The sequence below is a fragment of the Xylaria bambusicola genome (assembly GCF_022495145.1).
Source record: "Xylaria bambusicola strain CBS 139988 unplaced genomic scaffold F5B22scaffold_5, whole genome shotgun sequence".
Classification (NCBI taxonomy): domain Eukaryota; kingdom Fungi; phylum Ascomycota; class Sordariomycetes; order Xylariales; family Xylariaceae; genus Xylaria; species Xylaria bambusicola.
The window spans coordinates 989,888-1,006,023 of NW_025953558.1; the positions used below are offsets into that span (position 1 = coordinate 989,888).

At 49.3% G+C, this 16,136-nt stretch overlaps 6 protein-coding genes across 6 annotated transcripts; 1 reads left to right on the forward strand and 5 right to left on the reverse strand.

The window, feature by feature from the left end:
- Positions 1-130: 130 nt before the first annotated feature.
- F5B22DRAFT_592438 (uncharacterized protein) lies at positions 131-2,334 on the reverse strand. The gene is made up of 2 exons (XM_047973918.1): positions 1,994-2,334; positions 131-1,933 (listed from the first exon to the last, which is right to left on the reverse strand). The coding sequence occupies exons 1-2, from the start codon at positions 2,224-2,226 to the stop codon at positions 760-762; spliced, it is 1,407 nt and encodes a 468-aa protein (XP_047834608.1). The 5' UTR covers positions 2,227-2,334; the 3' UTR covers positions 131-759.
- Positions 2,335-3,881: 1,547 nt separating this feature from the next.
- On the reverse strand, positions 3,882-5,216 carry F5B22DRAFT_422349 (uncharacterized protein). The gene is made up of 3 exons (XM_047971651.1): positions 4,543-5,216; positions 4,161-4,477; positions 3,882-4,104 (listed from the first exon to the last, which is right to left on the reverse strand). Exons 1-3 carry the CDS (start codon positions 4,901-4,903, stop codon positions 4,099-4,101), a joined length of 684 nt encoding a protein of 227 aa, XP_047834609.1. The 5' UTR covers positions 4,904-5,216; the 3' UTR covers positions 3,882-4,098.
- Positions 5,174-7,086, reverse strand: F5B22DRAFT_422374 (terpenoid cyclases/Protein prenyltransferase). Its single transcript, XM_047971652.1, has 3 exons — positions 6,243-7,086; positions 5,443-6,137; positions 5,174-5,357 (listed from the first exon to the last, which is right to left on the reverse strand). The coding sequence occupies exons 1-2, from the start codon at positions 6,931-6,933 to the stop codon at positions 5,530-5,532; spliced, it is 1,299 nt and encodes a 432-aa protein (XP_047834610.1). The 5' UTR covers positions 6,934-7,086; the 3' UTR covers positions 5,174-5,357; positions 5,443-5,529.
- Positions 7,087-7,584: 498 nt separating this feature from the next.
- On the forward strand, positions 7,585-9,050 carry F5B22DRAFT_592444 (increased loss of mitochondrial DNA protein 1). The gene is made up of 2 exons (XM_047973919.1): positions 7,585-8,109; positions 8,170-9,050. Exons 1-2 carry the CDS (start codon positions 7,972-7,974, stop codon positions 8,566-8,568), a joined length of 537 nt encoding a protein of 178 aa, XP_047834611.1. The 5' UTR covers positions 7,585-7,971; the 3' UTR covers positions 8,569-9,050.
- A 529-nt stretch (positions 9,051-9,579) lies between these two features.
- Positions 9,580-13,999, reverse strand: F5B22DRAFT_422529 (N-acetyltransferase B complex non catalytic subunit-domain-containing protein). Its single transcript, XM_047971655.1, has 9 exons — positions 13,547-13,999; positions 12,967-13,245; positions 12,830-12,910; positions 12,689-12,778; positions 12,175-12,632; positions 11,794-12,112; positions 10,926-11,748; positions 10,734-10,852; positions 9,580-10,677 (listed from the first exon to the last, which is right to left on the reverse strand). Exons 1-9 carry the CDS (start codon positions 13,700-13,702, stop codon positions 9,796-9,798), a joined length of 3,207 nt encoding a protein of 1,068 aa, XP_047834612.1. The 5' UTR covers positions 13,703-13,999; the 3' UTR covers positions 9,580-9,795.
- A 650-nt stretch (positions 14,000-14,649) lies between these two features.
- On the reverse strand, positions 14,650-15,467 carry F5B22DRAFT_422421 (cysteine alpha-hairpin motif superfamily). The gene is made up of 4 exons (XM_047971653.1): positions 15,247-15,467; positions 15,065-15,172; positions 14,877-14,904; positions 14,650-14,806 (listed from the first exon to the last, which is right to left on the reverse strand). The coding sequence occupies exons 1-4, from the start codon at positions 15,321-15,323 to the stop codon at positions 14,759-14,761; spliced, it is 261 nt and encodes an 86-aa protein (XP_047834613.1). The 5' UTR covers positions 15,324-15,467; the 3' UTR covers positions 14,650-14,758.
- Between the last annotated feature and the right edge of the window lie 669 nt (positions 15,468-16,136).

The following is a 16,136-nucleotide window of genomic DNA, read 5'->3' on the forward strand; positions in this document are numbered from 1 at the left end:
TCCCAAATGTCCTTTTAGCTAAAATGGTGGTCAATTCTACAGGCCCCAAAACAAACTCGGGTTTTATTAATACCATCACATATTTCTACAGTCCCCCCCCCCCCCCCCCCCCCAACCCCTATTTGCCGATATCACCGTATTTCCAAAAGACAAAGAGTGTTTAGGACGAAAGTGGTGACTATCTGCCAGGTTTGAATCCTGAGAGCCTTGCATGCGTTATAAAACCAAAAATAACGTCGGCGGGAAACTTTTGTACACAAATTCGGCAGGATTTATTTACATAATATCATCCTTGAGTTAGAAAATCGATTTACTTAGGGGTAGGTATCTCTAACATGGAGTCGATACGCCATCATAGCTTATTGGTTTTTGGAACTGGGGATACAAGTATAGGGAGGATTCGGTCTATGTAAAACACACTGTATTCTTATCCGCCATTATTCACCATAAGTCGTTGATCCGGGCATCTGAGCCTTGCGAGGTTGGGACACTGTCATGGACCGAGTATAGGAGTGTAGTAACTATAACCGCTACGCGACCAAAAGGTAAACGACATACGTAATCAGGACGAGATCCCGAGTCTTTACACTCGACTATAGTACTGTAACAGACACTCACTAGTGGCCAACCCTGAAAGTTACGAGACACAGGGAATTGCAAGACTAGCGGAAAATACAATTTGGAACCCTGAATCCTGCCTCTGGCGCAAATTGGTGACTGTCATGAATTAGGGCGGCTCTTGATTCTTCAGACGTCTTGTTATTCGAAGGATATTCCAATAACCTGGTCGCCGGTTCCCTCATGGTGGTTATTGTAGTAATGGCCAGAGAACTGCCGAGGCGTGGCCCCGGACTGCACTAGCTGTCCTATGGTTTGTGTGCCATTCCCCGAGAATATGTTGGCATGCGCCAGGAAGTTCGACGTCACCTTCAGCATGTCGGCGTCCGTCACTCTGGTCATGTTGGCGTTTCGTCCTAAATGTACACCTATCGTTTGTGTGCCGCCGCCCCTGTGGACGTTCCCTTTGAATTCTGTGAAGGGGCTGGGGTTCAGGAGATGGAAGGCATTCGTTTCTTGTGCCGTGTTGACAGCTGAGCCCTGAGTCATGGGAGCCGGCAGCTTTGTAGAATCCTCGGGATGCGGCATTCCTCGCATAGAGCTGTCGTCGGTCAGGCAGACTGCACTATCCTGCTTGGCGTCTCCTTCTGAAGATGTTGAACATGGCAAAGCTGTTATGTGTTGAGGTGTATTCCGTCCTGAGGTGTGGGATGATTTCTCATGGTTATTCTGGATCTGGTGGTAGATAGATGTCTGGGTATTCTCTTGTCCCCGCTTGTCGAGACGCTCCGCTACGGGTATTGTGACAGATGGTGTCACAGCAGTGCGGTGGCATTCTTGAACAGACAAGATTGTGTCCTGTTCCTTTTGATGTATGTCCTCGTCTCCCACTTGTTGCTCAGGAATGCACTGAAGTTTGGTCCAAATCTTATTTACCGTAGGGGTGATTTCCCCAAGCCTGTCGTCGTTGAGCTGGGATATATAGAGCGCCAAGGTGGTCTTTTGTCGTTCAAAGTCATTGAATATACTTTCGTATTTCTTTCTACTCCTTCTCTGGTTCTTAGGCAAATGTTCAAATGAGATACCTATTAACTGGTCGCCAGGTCCGTCATTTATGTTGCCTTCGTATTGGCCAGAGAATGCCATGGGAATCGCGCCGGGCCCAACTGCCTGGCCGATGACCTGATTGCCACGACCCTCAGCTGCAAAATGGTTGTTGCGAATCAATAAGTTTGCAGTAGCTGTCAACATAACCTCGTCGGTCACTCCGGGCATCGGCTGTCTGTTGACGACTCCCAAGTACTGGTTCCCCTCACCGCGATGCTCATTACCTTGCATCACTGCAAGTTTATGGCCTTGTTGATGACTAGACTGTCTATATGCACTCTCAGTGGATAGTTCTTCCTCAACAACCATGCCGTCGGAGTGATCTAACTTAGTTTCAAATGATCCTGAGTCTCTGGTGTAACAAGACTGATCGTGGGGATACTGTGATTGATTCATGTTGCTAGCTGCCGCATTGTACATCGCACCGCAGGGAACCTCGGCGTAGGGGTTGTCGTATTGTTGGGGATGGGTATTAGACGAACCATACCCACTATCCGTCGCTGGACGTGGCATCCAGTGTTGTTCACCTGGGCCGCCAGACGACTGGTTCTGTGTGTTCATGATGAGATACGGTAGGATGATAGGGATCTGTAGTAAAAACAAGAATGCAACAATACTGATGCCTGATGTAACACCATGTCCTCCTTCACTCTGCTTGGTTCGCTTATGCCATACAGGATAGGTGATCATACCCTCAAGGCATAATAACGAATCCTACACACTGCAGCCCTATCATGTTACAGGAAACATATTGCTCACGTGTCAACCAGTAGTCTTGCATGCTTACCATGAGCGTTATCCTGCCATTCAGAAGCCTCATCTCCTCTACAGGCTGAGGCAACTGCCTAAGATTGGTTTCGCCTACGGTAGCCTGCTGAGCTGAATGTAACATCTATTTCAATAGTTATATCTGATGCTAGCAGGTAGCGTTCTGAATCTAGCCTGTAGGTAACATTGTACATTAACATTGTTAGGGGCCTTTATGCCGCTACATGTCGGGTCCATTCATGTATGTTGAAACGTTATATTCTTAAGACAGCCTCAGTAAATTATACAGCTTCTTTGTAATATCGTTTTGACACCACTTCTTCTGGTTTGAAACCATAGATTCTACTACGTAACGCCTCAAGTGGTGCGAAAAGATGGTAACTGATTAATATTTCCCTTAGAGAACTTGATATGGTATGTTATCACCCCATTATACTGTCAGCAGAGAGATTCCCCAAAGTTTTTGCTGCCGTGTTACCACTTAAGTAGAGGATAAAGTAGCGTAGCTGGTCGTTGAGTTTCTGAACACTCTTTGCATGTGAATTATATCTGTCAGGGGTAATAGTGCTATAGACCCTTGGGGGTGGCTAGGTATGTTAGACCTACTGACTATATAAAGGGGTGTTAGAATCTCCTTGAATAGATGAGAGGTTTAGAAATCAATGAAGATTGAGCGCTACGCTATACCCCTTTGCCTACCTACCTCGCTGTGACTGGCCTTCTACTCACTCCGGGACACCAACACCTGACACTATCCCACTTGAAAACGAAATCGGATTCCATCCTCGCCAGGTATTGAAAAGGGGAGAGAAAGCTAAACAATCATGGTATAAATTAGCTACTATCTTGGAACTATGCTACAATCGTCGTTGTCAGGCGACTCTGAGTCCGTATCTAGGCAACAGAGACGGCCGATTCTGCCCAATCCCATATTCTCTCATAATTCAAACCACGGCCGCAATCAAAATATTGGGAAGAATAATGTCGCCGAACGTGTTGATGTCCAGGACCGCAGCATCAGACAGCGAATTCACCTGCAGCAACCTAGCGCCCTAGCCTTGGTGGCTCTTGTAGCCGTTACGCTAGGGATTGTAGGTTTGGGACTTGGACTCGGGTTAGGATTGGGATTGAGGCAAGACGCGAGGGCCGTGATCTTCCAGAATGTGCTATCGTTACATATATACATTCTTCAGTATCTAATTACATATAGCACTCCTATCCAGCCACCCTGACAAGCTTAGCTTTACCAAGCGACCCAAGTCGGTAGATCCATCTGCCAGTATACCTTTCTCGTCCATATCTCGGAGCAACCTGTCGATATATTCCCCCGCTGCCGAGAGGTGGAGAATATGCGCAATAGCACGATGAACGGCCAAAAGCCGGAACGAGGGAGGGTCGATTGTCCGGGTATCAGTAAGGTAGAATGTACGGGTAATAGGTAGGCCTAGAGTCTTAGAGACGGACGGATGTAGAAATGAGTTGACACGATAGGTATGTGATTGCGGTTCATCTTGAACAGGCTCAAAGAAAATCTTGAAATCGCTAAAAAATAAATGGAGTTGGTGGGTAAGAGTGAGTGCGTTGCGTAGCCGGTCAATATCGGTGCCTTCTATCAGATGCGTAACTCCATGATCGAACATATTAAGGACTGCGAGCGCAGCTGCTCTAGCACTGTCCTAAAGATAGGTTAGCTATAAAAGAGGTAATTGTAGGGGAACAAAACTTACTAATTCGTGGTTTGCATTGACCTTTGTCAGAGAGTGTGGAAGTATATGGGCTACTTCCAATGAATCAAGCGGCTCTCCTTCCAATAAATTCCCATCGTCATCTCGAGCGTTATCATCGTCACGATTAAAGCGGTTCGTTGCTTCATGCACATCAAATTTCCGCGATACTATACAACGATAGCGGTCCCGGAGAAGGCATTCGCCCCGCAGAGCCGATACTCGGGCTGGAGTTCCCACGAAACCGTGCGCCACTCCTTGGACCTCCTGGACTGCGGAATGGTAAGTCGGTGTGGGTTGGGGCGTCTTTTTAGTGGAAGCTTTCACTAACAAGTCTTAGCAATGACTAAGAAACGGGAGTAGACATTTATAGATAGGGTCTAACGAGGCAAAAAGAAGTTATCTAAAAGAGAATCCGCGAAGCCAAAGAATTTCGGTCGGAGCTCGTCGAAGTCGAAGTCGTCATCATCGTCTAGCGAGAGTGTCATAGCCTGAAAGAAGGCCCGCAATAGATTGTCCTGGGATTGTTCGGAAAGTGCGTACTGGTAGGTGAAGCGGATGAGTTGAGAGCGATGGTAAGGACTACGGTTGCTAGGATCATCATCAGTGTTAAAATAGTCAACGATACAGTTGAATCTATCCTTAGCAACGGAGCGCTGCTCTGTCCTTAAAGGTGGCTCTGTAGAGAAATCGATGATGCCTTCGAGAGACGATTGATGGCGGTGAAGAGGCGATGGGGGGACCATGATGTTTTATCACGTCGAAACCGAAAAGCAGCAAAGATTGAAACGAAGATGGAAACGAAGATGGCGACCGCAGTGCTGTAAACAGGATCCGACCTGGTAAAGAGATGGTGACCGGGATCCACTTGTTGCGCCGCGTTAAGTGATTACCTAGGTAGCGACGTGGGTACCCCTCTACAGGTAAATAGTAGGCTTGGGTAGCGTGAGGACGCTCTCACACCAATGGTTACCAGAGGTTTTCTCTACGACGGACGATATGGACGCCTTGCGGTAGAAATTAGGATTATAGTCAATAATTCCAACTCGTCGCCAGAGATCTGCCCAATCGAATCATGTCTAGGGGAATGCCCACACTGATGGTCATTATGCTCGGCTCTTATTAACTACCTACCTACCTACCATCATCTGCATCTGAGGAGTAAAATTATCCATACATTCAGTATGGTATGACACGTTTCTGACGAAGTTCCCTGGGTGTAAGACATCATCATCTCGATGCCTTACTTAAATAGTCTTCCGTCTTCCCCACAGGCTTATCTTACCTTAGTGAGCGCCGAGTAATAGCTACGACCACGTGTGAGGTGGATTGACCGCGTGTCGTTGAGTTTCCCTGTTCCACAACTCTTCACTCAATCACCTTCATTCCGATCGCCGTCCTTAGGATGCAACAAGTCATTCCTCGCCTTGTAAATCCTAGCAGCCGCGTCGGCGCCAATACATAATCGAGGATCAAATTTCGCTAGCCCAGGCTCGCCCTCAGCACCGCCCATATTCGCCAGGGCGGCCAGACCCATGTACGCGTGATACACGTCCGGCGGTCCGTCAGGGTACTTCGCGAAGCCGCCGATGAGATGCTGCGTCTTCTCCAAGATAAACCGTCGCGCGGGGCCGCGGCTGACTAGATTATTTTCCCCGAGGAGTGAAAGCGCGCCGCTATTCCACCATGTATAGCATGTGTCGGGAAGCTTGTTCAGACGGCCGTTGAAGCCAGCCAGCTGGGGTTCGAGATCAGGTGAACAAAGATTAGGAGTCTCATGATCTGTTGTAGCTCCGTTGTCATCATCATCGTCGTCAGCGCTCGGATCTAAGACCATGAACTGTCGGCTGGCGAGAAAGTGGATCAAGGCGGGTATGGAAGGTATGCCTGCTTGAACGAAGCTATTCGGGGCTGGAGAGGGGCCGGGACCAGCAGAGTCGAGGAGTGCTAGCGCCGCTATGGCGCAGTAAGCGTAGCCACCTGGTTTGTTGCACAAACGAATTGGTCAGCTTTGTTGCTGTGATCATGGCACGACAATATACACGAGACTAGAAGATGTGGATAATGGAAATGGTATTCGCGTACTATGACTTTCATGTGTAGAACTCTCGCTCATGCCTCCGTCAAAGGTCTGCGCGCGGCGGATATGTCCCACCAGCGCATCGACATTGAAATCGAGGGACTTGTCGCCCTCGCCGCCTCCCAGAGCCCAGCGGATGATGGCGGCAATGTAGCAATACCTCATGTCTCTGCCCCCGGAGATGCGACCGTCGTCGGTCAGTACTTCGCCGAAACTCCCGTCTTCCCTCTGCAACTTCTTCAACCATGTCAGGGTGCGAACCCTGTCGACGCGGCTGAAAGCATCGGACCCATCTCCATCGGCGAGGACACCCAGACACAGCAGCGCGAAGCCGGTGGCTGCTATGTTGGCGTTGGCGGGATCACGGGCAACATAGGTCTGAGAGTCGGCGTCAAATCTGCTCGTGAGGCCGTCGGGGAGAACATGGTGCGGTGAGCCGCAGAAGCCGCCATGAGGATGCTGGTGCCGGAGGACCCAGGCGCGCAGGTTTGGACGGTCTTCGGGTGGGATGAGGGGCGTTGGAGAAGACGGAGACAAGAGGTCGAGGGCGGAGAGGATGAAGAAGCCGAGGGTCAGACGGATGCTGTCGTTACTCGTGTAGTGGTGAGGGAGGCCCGAGCGGAAGCAGCGCTGCCAGTACCGGACATGGCGAGCCGTGTCGAGCGGCGGATCGAGGGGCACCGCGGCCGTGGCCATGGTGGTCGCGCGATGTCGGTGGGGACACTAGAAATTGGGGTTTGAGAGGAACGGATAACTCTAAACCATCTATCTGTTTGTCACCTGGGTATCATTTGGAGAGAACTGGGACTCCGAGGAGAGGAGAGGTTCTAGGGAATGAGATGTGATGTCAAAGACGAAAGACTCGGCATAAAGAAGAGAGAGGTCGTTGCTAAGGGACTTCACAGCTTGTAACCCCACGATGTGTGCCAGGCTTGGAGAGAATCAGAGCACCCACTATATTTATGGCGGGGTATTGCCTGATCGTGGGGATCGGTAGTGGAGATGGGTAGTGGGGGTCCCGCCCTCTGGGCAGGGCAGACAGGGGTACGTCACAGGACAACCAGCCAATGCTTCAGGGTCCTCCTTGTCTCCCGTCGCATTACTTACGCTGCGTCACCCCTCGATCCTACCAAGGACTTGTCTATTTTAATTAAAGCATTGGCTTCCGTCCGTTCTTTTGTAACCTGGATTCCGAGGGTAACTTGGGTAAGTATTTATAGGATGTAACTACAGTGTACAAGTATGCTGTAAGTAGGCAGGCAGGCAGGCACCTGATGTGACATGGTGTGTTTGGACACAAAAAGATACTTTAATTACTCAGGCGGCAGGCATGAATGAATGAAAATGTGACCTTGTTGCTTCTGCCTGCCAACACATCACCACGCATTTATGGGCTGAAACCTCCAACTCCAAGCTAAAATTGTAGATCGGCCTCCTACTCACATGCCACATATCCTTTCATTCAAAGTACCAACGACGTGTCTGTTGCCTTGAATCTATCTCAACGCGCGAACTCACACGACAGTTCATCTCTCTCTTTATCTAAACCACCTGTGCCCCCTAGATTCCCAGGTTCTCTAGACGCCTGTCTTCATCCCGTGCAACAACGGGAGAATGCATCTAATGCTGACGGCTCATGGCCTCGAAACGTCGTAGCACCATCGCTTCCAGATCCCAGTCAAGTCTATCTCAATCAAGGAGGGCGTACCGGACTTTACCGCCATCGCCGTCATCATGGCCCTCATCTCAGCGAGCACGATCCTGACATCGCTGTGTCTGTTCCACATCACGCTCGCCTACTTCTTCTACACCAATCCACAGACCATCGCCGACCAGGCATTAGTCTATGTCCTGGGGGAGGCCACGGGCATGGTACGTGCAACCTTACTTAGTCACGATGGTAGATGCTATACTAACATATCCGTCCCACAGCCCCAGACGCAATACTTCTCCACGCCCTCCCCAACAGCCTCCTTCCTCGCCGTCATCCTCTTCGTCCTCGGCCTCTCCGACCTCATAACCCTCTCCATGCCGCAGGAGATCTGGCTAGTGCATTACTGGGGTTCCCAAGCCCCCGCCCGCATCATACTCTTCGCCGCCCTGACATTGTTCACGTACACCACTGCGCCCTCGACGTTGTCGGTTTCCTCGGCGCGTGCCTATGGGACTGCGAGCGGGAGCGAGGGGTTAAGGAATAGAGTCTTCTTCGCGTTTAGCTTGCTCGAGTGCATTAGTTGGTTCTGGGCTTGGGTCACGCTGAGGGAGGAGACGGCTGCGTTTACGGCGAGGAAACGGAGGCGCAGTGGGAGTTATGTTCGGGAGAGATCGTAGAAAGCCTTAGTTTATGATGCGTTGCATTTTGGCGGTTTATTTTTGTTTTGTTTTGGTTTGGCGATTTATATATGGTTCGAAGCTACATGGAGCATGGCATGGGTATGGGAATAGTCCAGCTGCCTCAAATTATCGTGGGATGAGGTGATGGCGCATCGCATCAGACTGCAGGGGTCGGTCGAGCTGCATTATGGGTAGGTATGGTGCATCCGCATTTACGGCACAGCATTGAGAACGAGATTTTCGTATTAGTAACTATTCCCCTTGCGAGTAAGATTTTTTGTTATGCATGGGTATCAGGGTATATAGTACAGACAAGACTGCTTTATATGAGATGTTCAAAGATACCCTAAATTTCATTTTCTGATTGAGTGCTTCCTTGTCTCCTTATAGCTGTTGTCATCAACTCATCCACCGGTTTTATCACTTATTGAACTTATTCTCACATCCGCCTCTCATTTGCATATGGACTCTTCCCCTCCTTGCTTATATTATCTCATATCATGTCACGTTACTAAAAAAACATTTGAACGACTGAGGCAGGAATTTACCTCTCCATCCCTCTCGCTCATTCACATACTCAGGTTATCTCACCCAATATCCTTACTCAACTCACCACCTCCCAACTCAAGTACACAATGTATTTTACGCATTTCTTACATCTTCAATAACACAGCCTTGCTTAGACCATCCGCTTTAACATATCATCTTCATTACCCTTACCCCTCACACTCACACAATATTTATGTTGAGGTCGACAATCTAGTTGGCCAAGTTGGTACGCGCCTTGCGTGATAGATTCATATGTATGCGGCGAAAGCGCAGTACGGCCTATGCTTCCTAGTACTTTAACATTCGGGGGTTTAATTCCCTTGCTGGCCCATGTTTTTCTTCTTTTTTCTCCTTCATGCTCTTTCCTATATCATTCTTTGCATGGATATCTATGGTACTATTACGTATCTAGGATGAATGGTAGAGAATGAAAAATATAGTAAGCTATAATCGTAGAGAAGAAGGCACGCGGACAGATCCTTGCACTAAATTGAGACTCCTGTACACTTGTATAATGTAGGTAGGTAGATAAGATACCGGTAGGTAATTCCAGTCGAAATGATGGTATCGCCTATCCTTACCTCCTTGCAACCTATCTCTACTTGCATACTCTCTAGCTAACACGTAGGACGCATGTATGCTTTCTTTCAATCAAATGCTTTTGTCGAATGCTCTTCAATCAAACCTTACCGCCCCCCACCCCTTGACCACATCCCGCCACGAATCAGCGACATCCACGGCCCAGATCTCACGCGCATCAGACGGTATAAAACCGCCCAATTTCTCAGCGACATCCCGTTTAAATACCCCAGTATTTTCCCTATAATTGTTTTGGTCTTCCGCATGCGAAGCCACGGCATTATCCCCGAAGACCCATTCTTCTAAACGATCGACCCAACCGCTGGCATGCACGTTCTCGTTCAGCTTCTTGAGCCGCTCTTTCATGTGTGTGTCCGCGGATGAAGCTGCGGTGGAAAGTTTCTTCGTCTCGGCGGAGATGAAAGCGAGTTCGCTCGTGTTTCGCGTTTTATCTACTGCTTTCTGTCGTTCTAGCGCTGTCGAGATATACCCCACCGCGGCCTTGACGGCGAAGGCGGACTCGCGCAGCATGCCCATAGCATGCAGGGCTGCGACGCCGTGGAGAGTGTGCATTCTTGCCGGGATGCCGTCTGGCACTGCGAGGAAGTCTTGCGTTTGGTAGTCGATGATGCTAAGGATGCGCCGCGCAATCGCGAGGATGTCCTCTCGTGCCGTCTTGGCTGAGGACGTCGGGAGAAGGCCCGCGGCGGCTTCGAGGATGAGTTTCACGAGCTTCGTGAGCTCGGTTACTATTCTAAAGTACCAAGTCTCTGGGCCCGTAAGGTTATGTTCGTCGCAGCCTTCGCTGAAGATAAGGGTGTCTAGGTTGTTATGGAGAGCTCCTAGTGATGATATAGCAGCGTGCCAGTCCGCGAGGAGGAGCTGGCTAGCCTTGGAGGGTTTGAATTCCTTGGGCTGTACATAACTGACTAGATCAAGAAAGCGCTCGGCTAGGATGCTTAGATGGCAGCGGCGGTTCTGGGATAAGTTCAGTTGAGTGAGGGTTTCACGAGAGGGGTATGGGATGAACTAACTGTAGGTAGAGGTCCGTAGGCAGCAAGCTCTTGGATAGGAGATGATTGGGGTCCTGCCCATTGTGGCAAGGGAGCGTAATCGGTGAAATCTTGAAGCTCGAATTCAGGAGATAGAGATCCTAGTACTGGTTAGCCTTCACCTCAACTTGGGATGAGCTACGGAGCCAGTGATAGCGGGATAGCAACACGTACCAATGAGAGGCTCTTCTTGAATGGGGTTTTCATTCCGGTTGGCTTTGAGACGCTGCCCACGGCGAAGCTCCACCACAGCCAATACCTGGACACAGTTGCGACTCTGGTTCTGTGCAAGCTGTATGATATTAGGGATTTCCGCATAGCTACCGTTTTGCAAGGTTTTGGTCACAATGTCCGGGTATCTCTTCTGAAGAGCCGTCTCAAAGTGGCGTATAAAGGGATCTGCGAAAGCGCGAGAAGAGTTAGGGCCTGTCATGAAATGACTAGGCGAAATAGAAGCGAGGCGGTCGAGGCAAATCGTTCCCAGGCATTCAAGTAGAGTATTTTTAACATCAAAGGAGCCCCAGACGTGCAATGCCCGCGTCACGCATCCCATCTTGAGATACAGCTTGACGAGCAGCATACGTAGCGAGTTGTTCTTGGGTGTTTTCCTCAGATAAAAGTCGAGCCAGATAACTGCCTGCAGGTAGAGTTGAATGTCGGTATGGTATAATGGAGATTCCTTCATATACTGCCAATTCTTGTGACCTGCTTCGGCAAGCTTGATCAGGCATATGGAACCTAGAACGGCGAGGTTTGAGAGAGGGTCTTCAGTCTCATCGGCGGCTTTCCGCGAAATATTTTCGTCTCTCACTCCTGTGCTAAAAGATTCGAGCGCACATTTTGCGATACTCTTAAGACAGGTCTCGCAATCTGCACTATTGGTAGCCACAGTGTGGTCAAACCTGCACTCCTCGCCAATCTGTAGCGACGTCGCTTGGAAGAACCTGACCCTCAGCCTAAGGGCGATCAGAATCAAGTTGTCGAATGAGGTAAGACCCTGGAGACGTCAGATTTATTCCGGTTACAGGGCGTGCTCACTCACCTCGGCGTCTTCGGTATGCTCAGTTCCCAGAGCCTCAACGAATTGAGCAAGGTCTTCTTTACTAAGGACTTCTAGATATCCCTTGAGCGTAGTGAAGCAAGAGGAGCCTTTCATATACTTCTTGGCGAATTTGAGAAGACATTGAATCTTGTCGATCTGCTTCAACTCGCCTTGGGATGATCCTGTGAATATGGCGGCCAGCTCAAACTCTATCTCGAGCAGTATTTGGTCGTAATTCTGTTCATAAACTGGGTTGGCGTACTCATTTCTGGTGAGAACGCGAAAGACTTTCGTAATCTTGTCGAGGAACACGTTCAAACTTCTTATAGGAAGCCAAGTCAGCTTCTCAGTCGTGCATCCTCTCCTCTTGGTGGTACTCACTGCGCTCTCTGTGGTAACTTCCGGGTGGCGTTCAAGGCACTCGTCCAAAGCAACCATTCACGCGAAGCCATTATGTATTGCTTTCTAACGGCGGCTTCGGGAGCATCGCTGGGTGTTGATATTGTGGTGCTGTCAAGTTGTTGAGGGACAGTAAATGCCTCGTCTTCCTCATCTCCTTGACCACTCGTGTGATTTCCAATCTTGATGACCTTGTCAAAGATAGTGTCTACGATTCGATAAACCTCCTCCCACTGTTTGTTGGTGGTTAGAAGTCGTATGCTCAGTAGAAAGGCGTCAGTGAACCCGCGCTCAAGGAAGAGCAATGGGCCCCAATTAGGCAGTGAAAGAAGCTTCAGATTCTCTTCAGGTGATCCAAATTTCTCACGAATACCAATCCAAAGATTGACTTCATCCTCTCTGATATCTATTTGACTAGGCGGCACCTGTTCTTTGCCGGTCTACTACTATTAGTCTGGCAATGTCTTATGATGTTCGTGGCACCTAGACTACTTACTGGGGGGCGTAAATTGAAGGCTCTATCAATTTGAGCTTTTGCTAGGTTAGCGAATAACTTTTTCTTATTCTCATTGGCGTGATCGGATGTCTGGTCAGGTGTCAGGAGACCAATACATCTTCAAAAGGAGACAGCGCTTACTGCAACGAGGAATGTAGCCAAGATATTCTGGAATAGGAGGCTACGGTCTCCCGGAAAGTTTTTATTTAGTGATACGGCAATCTTCACGCTGTTAGTCTGGAGCATGGCAGCCATCGGTTTTGAGCTTAAGAGAGTACCTCTTGCGCGTTGTCCCAATCCGAATTCCACATGCAAGCATCTAGACATTTGAGGCTGGCACTTCGATCTTTAGGAAGAGCCTTGACGAGCCTGGATCGAAGTACTCCAATCGTCTTAGCATAGTCCATCGAGAGCCCGTCAATGGCAAACTCATATAGGTCTAAGGTATCGACGTCCTTGATAATTACATTATCGTCGATCATGGTCTGCACAGTCTCTCTGCCGACGGTGATGTCTGCGGCATTGTCGCCACGAGACCTTGCAGCAATCTCTATTGCCTGGTAGTGATGGTTAGCCTTTCGTACCACCTCAAGTCTACACGTTTGAGATGTCCCCAGACCCTCATGGTCTTTTCGTTTTAGACATCGAATAGTTCTTTGACATGTAATCTTGATGCGTGGCAAAAAGTGTTACATCCAAGACGCTGCGATGTGAGGTGCTGACGAAGCAGAAGTGGAATCTAGGGCACAGCAGCAGAAGAGGCATCTTCTGAATGAAACAGAAACAGAGAGCAAGGGGAGGGGAGAAAAGACGTGAGAGCATGAAGCAGCACACGCGAACAGGGGAGTGAGCGCTCACTTTATAATAGTCGTCTTTAGTAGCCTTGTGGCGCTGTCGCGCAAGAGTGGCAGCAATGGTCCACTGTTCTTCATGAAACGAACGATCGAGCTGAATATCGACGCTATGCTTGAGCTGTGCCGCACGACATAGAGGCAGAATCCTCGGCGGCGTCATTGTGCTAGGCGAGATGTCGGCAGGGTTGAGGATGCTATATAGCTAGCATGGGCAATGTCAAGGGCGAGGGTTGCTGGAATTGGAAGTCGGTTGGTGTGAGCTTGGATGGATTGATAGCTGCAGCATGGGTACATGCAGACTATGTACAGCGACGACGGCGACGACAACGACCAGCACAACCCTTGTAGTAGGCCGCCTGGTAAATTATTTTATGCAGCAGAAGCGGCACCAGTGCAAGCAGTACTCTCGTAGTCACGGCCGTGAAGCTATGACGATCCTGATGCTTAAATACACTCCTGAAGACTGGCAAGCTTGACTTCACAACTCAGCTCATATGCGCTGCAAGAACCCCACATGCCTATACGACTTAGTTGAGGCAAGAGTCCAGGTCAGGTAGCAGAGAATGTATGTAATCACACCTTGTGATATGGACTGCACTGCTTGAGATCCCCTTTCTCGACTCTTGATCGACACAGGTATTCCGTATTCTATGGTGGGGTGAGTTTCTGCCACCGGTAACCGTCACGGTTTGCCATCTCGAATGTCTTTAAGTGGCAGGCGGTGAGAGAAGCTCTGCAGGTATCCGAGATGGCGGCTATCTGTGGAGAGAACCCAGCATGTGGGGTAGTTGAGTGGTAGTGCTAAAGTCAATGAGTGAATTGCTCACTTCATTCATACAACTTGCTCTCCCAGGCCTCGGTTCGCCCTCGTTAGTGCCATGTTTCCATCTTGAGGATCGCGAGTTGTTTTCGAGTAGCATAAGGTCACACTATACACTGGGACTCTCGCTCAGCTTTCTATGTTACAGAATGCCCAGGCATTCATACTCAGTCGCATAATATACATATTTCTGTTACAAGGACATTATAAGCCTGCGTTTCTCCCAATCAACCTTCTCCCTCAGGCTCCGTCTCCTTCCACGAGCGCTGTCCGATGTCGGCGGTTTATTGCGCGTGTCGTTCATGTATCCTGTTAATAGAGGTGTTGTCTTCTCTAGCGAAGGCTGTCGGATTTGTCGGGGTTGATTTTATTGTTGTTGTATAAGTATGGGATCGCTTAAGAGAAGAAACTACTTTTCTTCCTCTCTTCCTTGCGCTTGTCCATCTGGAGTGGCCAGGTGTCAGAATAAACTTGTATAAGACGATTTGACATGGCGTAGCGTGCTGATGCTCACCCATTGTTTTTTGCACTCTCGATACGCCCTATTCGAGGTCCTATATCAGCGTCCGTTGACTCTTTATATTTCCCATCTTCAACCACATTCTAGGAAGACAAGACAAGACCCCTTGTTCGTTATGCGCCAAGTACCCTCATAGCGCAGTCGCGAGGGCAGGGCGAATCCAAAAGGCCAAAGGCACTCACTCGAAGTAGTCGGTACACATAGTTCGGTCGCCTCCGTTACGGTTGAGACATCGTATACTCCTGGTCGCAGCTTCCTGGCATGGGTCGAAGTATTCGGACTTGGATTTGCTAGGTGGCGGCAAAGAACGAGTCAGCCGGGGGGTCAGGTAGCATAGGTACAGAGTGTGGGTAGTAATGCGCACGTTTGGAACTTGCGCCGTGTCTCTTTATCCCAAGGGTCGGGCTTCGAGCCGTCAGAACCGTCAGCTGGTGTAGACATGGCGGGCCACCAAACGCGCCTAGGTGAACGCAGATGATTTTCCAAATGATGGACAAAGCAAGCACACGGCTAAAGTTGCTGGACTGGCTAGATGGGAGGTTGCTTAGGTAAGCTTGAGTAGGTAATCTACCTCGACAGGGCCTCCGATACGCGATAAGATAGTGCAGGCAGATCTGATAAGAGGAGTTACATCATCACATGTCCACCTTACCCTGGGCACACTCTATGTACTATCATGTAAGGATATGAAGTTTTCCTGGCTCTGTATTTGCGGACCCATGTAAAGGCATGGGTAGTTTGCCACGGTATCTCGTTATGCTCGAACCACCGAAGACTACGATTTTATGCAAGTATCTCGACTTCATCGCGGTGGGGCGAGATGCTAGCGCCCAAAAAGGACCTGACAAGGCACACTTTACCCAACATAAGGGAGTAAGTAAAGTAAGGACTTGCCTCTCTTGTAACCATTTCGGAGTCGATATGTAAGTATATCCATCAATATCAAGTGCCCCTTCTACCCAGGATCATATCATGGCCAGACATCTGACTAGAAAAGTCTCTACCGGCTCCTTTTTAGGCGACTTAGACGAGGCATAGATAAAGCAAGATACCATGTGGCCTATGCCTTGTGATACTGCGAGCCCCAAGTATCACAGATCATTTGAGGTTTTGCAGTGCCTACCGAGCCCTACCTAGGTGAAGAATACCACCTTCCTGCCTTTGGATGATAACTTCCCCAAATTCCCATTACAAATAGGCATAGTTCCTATGGTTCTGCTATGGTCCAAGTCTGGGCGACTTACTCCACACGAA

Coding starts and splice junctions, on each gene's coding strand:
- F5B22DRAFT_422529 (XM_047971655.1), bottom strand. CDS start 13,702: ATGACGCCGCCGAGGATTCTGCCTCTATGTCGTGCGGCACAGCTCAAG. Junction 13,246..13,546: donor CTAAAGACGACTATTATAAA/GTGAGCGCTCAC, acceptor CATCACTACCAG/GCAATAGAGATTGCTGCAAG. Junction 10,678..10,733: donor CCTACGGACCTCTACCTACA/GTTAGTTCATCC, acceptor AACTTATCCCAG/AACCGCCGCTGCCATCTAAG.
- F5B22DRAFT_422349 (XM_047971651.1), bottom strand. CDS start 4,903: ATGGTCCCCCCATCGCCTCTTCACCGCCATCAATCGTCTCTCGAAGGC. Junction 4,478..4,542: donor AGATAACTTCTTTTTGCCTC/GTTAGACCCTAT, acceptor TGTTAGTGAAAG/CTTCCACTAAAAAGACGCCC.
- F5B22DRAFT_422374 (XM_047971652.1), bottom strand. CDS start 6,933: ATGGCCACGGCCGCGGTGCCCCTCGATCCGCCGCTCGACACGGCTCGC. Junction 6,138..6,242: donor TTCTACACATGAAAGTCATA/GTACGCGAATAC, acceptor GCAACAAACCAG/GTGGCTACGCTTACTGCGCC.
- F5B22DRAFT_592444 (XM_047973919.1), top strand. CDS start 7,972: ATGGCCCTCATCTCAGCGAGCACGATCCTGACATCGCTGTGTCTGTTC. Junction 8,110..8,169: donor TGGGGGAGGCCACGGGCATG/GTACGTGCAACC, acceptor TCCGTCCCACAG/CCCCAGACGCAATACTTCTC.
- F5B22DRAFT_592438 (XM_047973918.1), bottom strand. CDS start 2,226: ATGAACACACAGAACCAGTCGTCTGGCGGCCCAGGTGAACAACACTGG. Junction 1,934..1,993: donor TCAGGATCATTTGAAACTAA/GTTAGATCACTC, acceptor GAGTGCATATAG/ACAGTCTAGTCATCAACAAG.
- F5B22DRAFT_422421 (XM_047971653.1), bottom strand. CDS start 15,323: ATGTCTACACCAGCTGACGGTTCTGACGGCTCGAAGCCCGACCCTTGG. Junction 15,173..15,246: donor ACACGGCGCAAGTTCCAAAC/GTGCGCATTACT, acceptor GCCGCCACCTAG/CAAATCCAAGTCCGAATACT. Junction 14,905..15,064: donor ATGTGTACCGACTACTTCGA/GTGAGTGCCTTT, acceptor GACCTCGAATAG/GGCGTATCGAGAGTGCAAAA.